A 10,631-nucleotide genomic window follows, 5' to 3' on the forward strand; every position below is an offset into this window, starting at 1 on the left:
TTTATTTTATTTTATTTTATTTTATTTTATTTTATTTTATTTATTTTATTTTATTTTATTTTATTTTATTTTATTTTATTTTATTTTATTTTATTTTATTTTATTTTATTTTATTTTATTTGTTTTATTTTACCCTTTTTTTATTTTATTTTATTTTATGTTATTTTGTTTTATCTATTTATTTTATTTTTATTTTTTTATTATATTTTACTTTAATTAGCTTTTAACTTTTATTAGGTTTAAAATTTTCAACTCTTGCCTATTATAAATCCTCATTAAATCATATTTCGCATTTAATGCTTAAGTTTCTCTTACTTCCTTACAGATAAACGCATATTGGCTTTTCCACTTTCCTGTTCATCGCTTTCTGCTTTCGCGTATAAATCACGCCCCAACCGCGTCCACCTTCCTATATCGCTTTGACTACGACTCTGAAGTATTGCCATACCCATATCGTTTATGGCGACTGGGACGTGGTGTTAAGGGCGTATCCCATGGCGATGATCTCGCTTATCTTTTCTCGCATGCCATGGCTCATCGTTTGCCAAAAGACAGTCCAGATTATCGCACAATTCAACGTATGATTGGTATTTGGACCAATTTTGCTGCAACTGGTAATCCAAATAATAAAGAACTACCTGAAATGGCAACACTTGCTTGGGAACCAATCAAAACATCTGAACCAGCTTACAAGTGCCTTAATATTGGAGATGAGCTAAGGATTATAGATTGGCCAGAGATGGAAAAAGTTAGGGTGTGGACAAGTACTTACGACAAAAAGAAACAATTGTTGTACTGAAGTAGAAAACAGTTTAGTTAAGTATTTTAAGTATACTTTAATTTTCAGGAAATTTTAAAAATTTTGAAAGGATTTTTAGTGCTTTTCATAAAAAAATAAAAAAATTATGCAAAATTTTTAATATGATATTTTTATAAAAGTTTATAAAGCTTTTTAATAATCTTATTATTCATATATTTGGGTGTGTGAAGACAATTTTTTGACAATTCAAACCAGCCCGGACTTAGTTTATATTTTCTGAGAGTAAAAATTGCCAGTAATAAAACGCTCCATGGATTTCCAAAAGTAGAGCTCGTATTTTTATTTTACAGCCAACTAAAGCTTTCATATCCCGGCCTTAGTAGTTTTCAAAAAAGTGGACAAAAAGCTTAAAATAAATATCTGAGGGAAATTAAAGTTTAGGACATGCCCGTAGATATATAGTAAAATTTCATGGGAAATATTTTCATAGAAAATTTTAACCCTTTAGCTCTCGCTCAAATGGGTCGTTTTGACCTTTACTTCAAAAAACCCCGCAAAACGCGAATTCGTAAGGTCATTAGAGGAGTGATATATTCTAGAAAATTATTCTTCGAAAAATTTTACTAGGGGCCTTTCAGGCAAAAGCTTCATGCCACCGACGTAAACCTCTAAAAAATTAGAATAAAAAATCAACAAAAAAAATTGTTTTTTTTTAATATTTTAAGATTCCTTCTTGGTATAGATTTTTTGTTTTAATTTTGTAGAGACTTTTACGTTGGGCACATGAAGTTTCTGCTTGAGAAGACCCCTAGTAAAATTTTCCGAAGAATAATTTTCTAGAACACACTAATCAATCCTCTAACGAACTTCCAAAGTTGCTTTTTGCGGGGTTGCTTGAAGTAAGAATCAAAACGGCCCTTTTAGGCGGGAGATAATGGATTAAAATGTTCTACAAAAATCTTTCCCGTGAAATTTACTGTATATATCTTAACCCTTAATTATGCTCAGACATTTATTTTAACCATTGTTTCCACTTTTTAGAAAACTACTTAAGCCGAGACATGTAGGTCATAAATAAAAATACTAGCTACTGGATGGGTATACTGTCAGAAAATGTTAAAAAAGTCCGGGCTGGTTTCGGCTGTCGCACGGTGTAATTCGTATATATTTTTGTAAAAAAATAGGTATTGTGAAATAAAAATTTAAAATTTTTTTTTTTGTTACCAATTCTAATAAATTATGTAAACATATTTAAAATTTTTCAATTACTTATATATTATTACAAAAGGAAGGAAAGGAGAACAGTTGTTTTTTATTCACTGAAGGCAAGCTCATTTTAACAGAGGGTAACCCTTTTTTAGGTAATAAATAGATATACTCGTATTAAACTTTATTTACTTCGAATACCGCGGGTCCAATCTTTTTTGACTATTTCCATCGAAGCTACCTCACCGCTTCATGTGTTATGAACCGAAGGCATGGCTGCATATGATAGTTTATTTCATATACATATGTATATGTACGTATGTATGTGTGTATTCGTAAATGAAAATATATACATATGGGTCATTCCATACAATATTTACACCTCAATATTTTTTTTGGGTGAAATATATATTTTTACATTCTTTCTCGGAAAAAAAGAAGGCACCTATTTTTTATTTCGCCATGATATTCAGAAATCTCGAAAAAAATCTTAAAAAAGATACTTCTGCGTGAGTTCAAAATTTCGGTAATTTTTTTTCAGATTTTCGAATATAATGACGAAATAAAACAAATAGGTGTCTTCTTTTTTCGATAAAGAATGTAAAAAAATATATTTCACCCAAAAAAAAAAATATTGAGGTGTAAATATTTTATGGAATGACCCATATGTATGTACAGTAACAGACAAATGGGCAACATATACTTTTATTACACAATTTCATTTTAAAGCACATTTCAGGACCGCGCGTGTTAAAATAATAAAAAATTCTTCAAATATGAATGAATGTGTGGACATAACGATTGAGGCGACATTCGTTTATGTAAACATGTGTAAATGCGTTGTGTACTTTCCACGCCACCAGGGATACATTAAATTCACATTAACTCTTGTGTTTAACAATCGAAATAATAATCAAAATAATAAACACACACCATAATGAGCGATTTCTTGGAAAATTGGTGATTGTAAAAATTAAGTATTATAAAAAGGAGAAAGAAATTGAAGTAGATATGTAAGTATAAAAGAAATACAATAGAATAACCTATACATAAAGATATGTATACGTACATACATATATACCCTGCTAAAAATTAGAATGACTTCGGGATGTTCGGGCATATCCTACGAAGAAGAAGAGAATATTCTCGCTAGCTGGGATTCGAACAGCGGAACTTAAAGATGAGAAAGATGAGATGAGAAGTATTTGATCTGCTTCCACAATTTTTGTTCCCTTAGTCTAAGAGCCCGTTTTGGGGCTACGCCTATTTATAACGAATACTTGTGTTGGGCTTTAAGAAAAAGAGAGAAAATAGGCAACATCGCCAGCGAAAAGAATTCTCAAAAATTAACGCGAATCCGTTAAAAAAAAAAAAAAAAATTGTAAAAATAAATAAAGAAAAAATAAATGGTAAAAATTTGTAAAGCACAACTTCTTTGTGACCTAATGTGGCCACCACTGTATATATTGCAGATATTTTGCCTTTTGTGCATACAGATAACAGCAAGAATCCTTTTCATATAATTTCCCAATGGTATGATTTTTCAGCTATTACTGCGAATCGCTTGAAAGAATTGCGAATTAATATTGGCCTGACTCACTGTCTGGAAACTTGTTCGAGAATAGCGCAGAAATGGAAGCAACAAACAATAATACATACCATGTGATTGTTTGTATGCTGAGGATACGCGGAAACGATAATCCACATGCGCGGATATAGTACTTATGAATGGATGTGTGCATTTCCATACGCACATACATATGTATGTACATACCCTGCAAAAAATTGTGCGACTAATCTCTAAAGCGAGTATTCCGAGATTACTCACAATCGGGTACAATTGGGCATTAATTAGTACCAACTAGTCTCATACGGGTACTATTGGAGGTCAATTAGTCTCGACTCATCCCTTATTGGTATAATTGGAGATCAATTAGTCCCCAACACATCTCTAACGGGTACTATTAACGATTTAATGATATGTACGCACTTAGTCAATGAAATTTTATGTGCGGCGTTGGCACACAGAGAGAGTATTCGCCTAACAAAACTGAGCACCCCGGTTCGAATCTCAGCTGGTGCAAATTTTTATTTTTATTTTTTAAAAGTGACTAGTCGCTTTTCATACCCGTTCGGGTATAAAGGTGAACAATTAGTCTCTTCATAGGACATGCTCGAACAAAAGCGATCAGTTCATTCCATATAAAGAGATCAGAAGTGGTATTAGTCGCATGCTCCTTTGCGATTGCTCCCGAAGTCATCCCGGATTAGTCCTATTTTTTGCAGGGTATGTATGTATGTATGTATGTATGTATGCATGTAAGTATAGTCATCTCGCTGTATACCGTCCCAAAGGAAAACTTTGTTTTGTAGATGCTGGCAAATGTCAGACATACTGCTTGTGATAACAGAGAAATGGGAATTAAGAACATGCTCATTCTCTTGACTGTAACACTTAAGCACATATGCACACTTGTGCTGCAAAGGTTTTAGCTAGACGTACTAAAGTGTAGATATGTATGTATATGTGTATAGACGAACATTGTTTGAAGAAATTTAAACACTAAAATGCCTGAAAGTTGGTTCCAAAAATGGGCCGCTCTTCTCATAGTGTCTGACCAAAACTTGCTATCTGATATGGGGAAACCGAAATACGTAGATGCAAAAGGCAAGCGATGTTTACCGAGAAGGAAAGCTCCTCAAAATTCCATCAGATAGTTAGTTAGGCAATTCACGGAAGGTTTTAAGTTCAGGGCGAAATTCTGTAAGAATAACTATGGTGGCCTAGTAACCAATGCCTTGAACACACATTGACACTGAAGCCAGTGGCGAACATCAACCCGAACCTGCAGTCAAAGAAGGCGGCCTTATTGAACTGAGTGCACCTTATTAGCGGGGATTTTTACCTTGGAAATCCACAATAGACCAGGTAGTCACCATATCGCAGTGGTAGAAATGGTCAGCTTGAAAAAAAAAAAAAATGAATTTCCAAAATTAATTTCAATAAAACCATTTTTATGGATATCCAACAAGACAGTTTTCGGTAGACTTTAATTCAAAACTAATGTTGAGGAGGCCTGCGATGTGCTTCAAAATTTAAAATAAATTTAATTAGTAAGTTGATAGAAACCCTTCAATGCATTTACTTAGGTCTGAATCGACTTAAAGAAACCTTTAAAATTTTAGTAATTTAAAATGAAATCAAATCACAAATAAATACAATTTTTATTTGTACATTTTTATGTATGTATATCGTCGTTTAAAGTGCAAAACCGCGTATCAACAAAATGCAAAACCGAGTATGTAAAGTTGTAGAAATTATTTTCTAGAGCGTAAAAACACTCATATTTCAAAATGGTTCTCTTTTTTATAAAGCAATCTTATTTCTGGCGGGTATATTTCAGGACGAATGGATAAGGGGATTGAGCCAAGAGATTGTGTGAGCAAATCCAATTTTTGGCCGCCAATGTCAGTTACGCGGTTTTGCAGAATGACGATACGCGGTTTTGTACTTTAAACGACGATAGGCATGTAACATGTTTATATGTACATATATCGAATGCATACAAACTTACGCATGTGCATGTGCATATAGTATGTAATTAAATGAGCCGGATAAGCGCGAAAATTCCCAATATAGTGCCACATTAGGAGAAATTGCATTGCTATCAAGCAATTGCGTATCCATGTGTTACACACTACACCCAAATGTTGATGTTACAAAGAAGTACAACCCAGCTCAAATCGTGATGCAACAGCGCTGACGAGCTAGAAATTGCTTACTGCCGATTTTTATTTTTTTTCTATTATTTGTACCATTATCATTGCCTTGAATAGCTGATGATAAGCGCTGCAATGGCAAATTGCAGTTATGGTGCGCATGCAACCGATCTTTAGCTACAAGTGTTGTTTTCATTTGTGCAAGCTTTGTTTAGTAAACGTTATACATAGGAGAAAGACTCTTATTTCGCTCATTAAAGTGTTGTATACGTAAAAAATTGTAAGCAGTCAAATTTAGGGTTGAAAATTTGTAAGATGCACATTTTCCGTACGATTTTCAATTCGTAATCGGAATGTAAAACTTGATTTGCCATAATAAACGTTGTTTCTTCCTCAGAGGAAGCTTAGTATTTATGCATGGTAGTCATTTCCTTCTGGGAGTTGAGTTGAGTTGAGGTGCGTTAAGGTGAGTTGAGGGGCGTTAAGGTGAGTTGACGTACGTTATGGTTAATTGAGGTGACATAACAAAACATAACAGAACATAGCATGACAAAATATCAAATAGCAAAACATAACATAAAATAGCATAACATAACATAGCACAACATTATATAATATAGAATAAAATAATATAACATAGCATAATATAACATATTTCCTTCTGCAGTTTTATCTCTTTCTTTATCTATCACTTTCTCTAGCTCAATCTTTGTATCTATGGTTTTTTCAGCGCTGCAAACCATTCCGAAAAACGGTGCGGTTCGATTCAGTTTTTTAATTGGAGTCAATTGGGAAAAGCTTGTACCGATTCAAGAAGCGGTCCATGAGTATTCCTGAACCGCGGTTCGGTTCAGTTCAAATGGTTCATTTTTTTTTTTAATCAACAAAATGCAAATGCGCGTTTGGGATGTTGCATAAATTATTTTCTAGGGAGTAAAAACGCTCATATTTCAAAATGGTTCCTTTTTTTGTGAAGCAATCACATTTCTGGCTACTAATTTCAGTTACGCAGTTTTGTACTTTAAACGACGATATGTGTGAAATATATATTTATGCAATTATTTATAAATAGGCTATAATGCACACACATGCGTGTTAAACTATTTTGACACTTTAGATTCATATCATCACAATCGGTACATTCAGTTACTTAGTAGATAATACTTATCACTTCCAACAACCTGATTTTCAATTGAAGTAAATTGCCGCAGTTTTGATGCGAAAAATAAGTGCATCAATAACTGCTTTACCCAGTCTTATGGCCCCATTTTCAATTGCAAATATGATTTGCCTTTCAACGGTCGTACGTAAAAGAAATGTATGTATATATATATGTACATATTTGCAATTTGCAAGTAACTGAGTGCATTCGAGGCAAGTAATAAATCGCAATTACGTTTAGTTCATAGCTAAGTTTCTCATAAGCTCGGTTTTGCTTTTTCTGCCATTCACATGCGTTTACCCAGACAACACTCACTTCACCATGCAACTAATATAATATATTTTAAAAACCTTATCTCTATGGCTGCTGCTTAAAGCTAAATTGTCTTTGTCATACATGGATACCAATTTCTGTTTACTATCATTAAATGATAAGAGCACCGGGTTATGCAAAGCTTACAATTTTAGATTGCTGCTTTAAATTTTTATAGTTTATAGAGTTTATGAACCGTGACTGCATAGTGTACATGGCGGCAGTGATTGCCTTGTTTTGCACATATGTATGCACATATAAGTGTGTATGTATTGCAAAATCAGTTCTCAATCAAATGGGGGGTAGTCGTCATCGGCTTGACACGAGTGCATACTTTGATTGCATTCAGGCCAATCGAGAGTTAATGTAATACATATTTACATACATATCTTAGCTTTGCTGAAAGAATGTTATAAATAGGAAAAATCAAAACTCGAGAAAAGCGGCTTCAAATTTTGCAGTTTGTAAATGCTCGCATAGTAAAACTAAAAACATATTTTCTTCTAATTAGCTACTGTTAATCGATACAGCAATGAAATTTTTACACAACAATGAAGCAGAGATGGTTGTCATATCTGCATACCTAAAACAAAAATTGTATACTTTTGGATTAAGACACTCTTGCAGCAATGGTATGAAATGTACAGATGTATGTACGAATCTGCTGTATATATGTACAAACGTCGGTAGTGCAATATAAGCTTTCATCTTCCGTACGTTTATGTATATGTATCTAATACCAATAAATAGCATAGAATGGAGGAATAAAAAAAAAGAAAAAAATTAAAATAATGCAGGTCAATTGTTGCATTCAAATGAATGCGTTTTTAAATTTCTTCACAGCATGCAAGATGCATGTGTATGTAGATAGCAAAAGTGAGCGGAAATGAAAGAAAATTGTGTTTGCGAAGTGAGTGATTGAGTTAGAGTGATAGAGCTCTATTCATTGATTTTGCGAAATTCCTAATTCTCTACAGAAGCTTGCATTGATGAAAAATAAATAAAGTTGTGTCATCGCTCTTATATTCTTAAAGAGCATATATTTTGGCAGAGGACGTAAGCTTATAGCCATAGTATATCACTAAACTCGTGGATAACCAACGTAGTGTGGTATTCATGAAAAAAAAGAAGTGGATAGAAAAATAAATTCACCAGGTGGCCATAGAGGCTTTTATTGTACTACTCCAATGAGCCGGGTTAACCGGTGTTGCTCCACTAACTGAGGAAACTGCTATTTTATAGTAACTTATTTACATAAATACAACAAATCATAAGGGCCGGATACATTTCCAAGCCTTGACCTAAAAATCGTAGCAAGAATGTATACAAAAGCGTTTGTTAGGAGTTAATTAATAAATGGAGCGATGTCAGAAGCTGAAAATTCATCTGAAGATCCACAGGCCTACTATCATGTTGGCCAATTTGCATATATTTATGTAGCAGAAATAGATACCCATGTATACCCATGTAATTTGGTTACATATAGTAACATTTAATAGAAAATGCAAGTATTTTAGTCAAAAATATAGCAGCAGCTCGAATGTTGTCGATATATTTAATGCTTATAGCGTTTTCTTTTGTGCTACGAAGAGCTCAATCGCTATCAAGGATTCCTGTTTCTCACTTCTAGAAAAACGCTGACCTCATAGCTCTCCGAGACTTCGGGATTTATACCCTTCTTAAGCAGCTGGCGTAGTCTTAAGCTTTTTCACAGCTCATCTATTTTTAAATATCCCAAGAGTTTACCGCGAGAATGTCCCTGAATCGAGGCGGTCCACTTTTTTGCAGAATTTTTCCGCATGAGTCACGTTTGAACTTTCTTTTCACCGAATTACAGATACTCAGACGGATCCCATAGTGTTTTTAGCCAGAGTGTGGTCCTCAGTATTCAGCCATGCTTTTCCTCCAATTTGTGGTATGTGTTATAACACAAATGGTGAGGACCGTAGCGATTGTAAGTCGCCTCCGAACGGTAAGAAGTTTAATGATAAGCTACTTTTCTTATCTTTATTAAAATGGCGTCTGCCCTCGAGTTTTAAGAGCGCCATTGTCCACCCAGTTGTGGGTCACCCCAACTGATCGAGCTAATTCCAAAGACCTTTTAAGGGGCTGCTTGGAGTAGCTCCTGCAGTAAGGGTACCAGTTTGACCTCCTTAGATTCCTTAAAGGACGATCTTCGTGCAGGGAAAGCAAATTTTACCTATGGTATGAAATGAAGAAAGCAAACATTTCAATAAACCCATAAAGCACGGCCGTAGGAATCCTGTCTAAAATTGACTTAGGAAAAATTTAACGCAGTCCTTATAAGTAGCATGCAGATTAGAGAAATGATAGTTTTAGATGTTGGCGGATAGAAGTTAGGGCTCTGGAAGGACTCTCTTTCATCGACATGCCATATTAGTAAGGCCTCAGAATAAGACGAGTCGAGCAGGCGTTAAATATTGGATCACCCAGCTAGAAGTCACTTAACGTGCTGCACGAATCCAGCTATTAAAACAGAGCAAGTACGCGACAAGCGGATGCGACATTACGTTTAACACATATAATATTTAGTATTTCCAATCCGCTAGAAAAAACTACGCAAACCAGTCGTCTCAATTGAAAAGGCAATACATCGAGCACATTAACCTCTGTCAAAGTATAAAAGTACACAAAGATCCTAAAGACAAGTACATAAATACATGAAGTAATGAAAAACTTGTTGCAGCATTTGAAGTGCGCATAGCAGTCAATCAATCGATTACAACTGACAACTTGCAGCTATAAACCCTAATAAGTGCGAGTGCAGCCAGTTGTAAAATGTCTAAATATGTCGGCTGCGCATTTGCAAATGCAAATGACAGCGAACCAATAACAATATTCTTCTCAAGAATACGGTTTCTGGCAGCTGCCATTTTGCTGTTAGTGCGCTTACGCTTCGCCTGTCATTGCACTGTAAAAGTTAATGAGCACAGTGAATTGACTGCATACAGCGCTCGCCGGGACGTATGTATGTACAAATGAGTGAAGTCAGATATATATGTATGTACATATGTATATACACATGAAATTGTGATACCCGCAAAGGATGTTGCAGGCTGTCTTCATTCAAGTGCACTTTTTCTAAGCGATTGATTGACATCACTGAGTTGAACTAAATAGTTGCAGCTTAGCGATGTTCCTATCAGATATTGCTCTATTTAAAATGAACTGCGTTGCGGACTAAAAGCTGACGATTCCAATTTTAAAAGCCGTACATATGTTTTCTAGTTTCGCCAATTTTCTAAGGGGAAATAGGGTTGCACGATTGCTGACTTAACTTCTTTTTTTAACTCACTTTATATTTCTACTATTTTTTATTCGGCGAGTATATCACAGTATGATACAATAAAGTGATAAGAACATAGTAGTGTAATACGTGTATGAGATGGTATTGAGGGGTGTATTTGCTGAATTGCAATTTGACTGGAGACTTAAATTGAAGATAATGTT

At 34.4% G+C, this 10,631-nt stretch overlaps 1 protein-coding gene across 1 annotated transcript in view; it reads left to right on the forward strand.

The window, feature by feature from the left end:
- LOC108362692 (esterase B1-like) overlaps positions 1-1,474 on the forward strand; it is a 10,533-nt gene extending 9,059 nt beyond the window's left edge. Inside the window, exon 6 of the mRNA XM_017615782.1 lies at positions 326-1,474. Coding sequence (XP_017471271.1) covers positions 326-799 — 474 coding nt within the window. The 3' untranslated portion in view covers positions 800-1,474. The remainder of the gene's footprint in view (positions 1-325) is intronic.
- The last annotated feature ends 9,157 nt before the right edge of the window (positions 1,475-10,631 follow it).

Source organism: Rhagoletis zephyria, unplaced genomic scaffold (assembly GCF_001687245.7).
Source record: "Rhagoletis zephyria isolate East Lansing unplaced genomic scaffold, Rhagoletis_zephyria_1.1 Rzeph_scaffold_01072, whole genome shotgun sequence".
Taxonomy (NCBI): Eukaryota; Metazoa; Arthropoda; class Insecta; order Diptera; family Tephritidae; genus Rhagoletis; species Rhagoletis zephyria.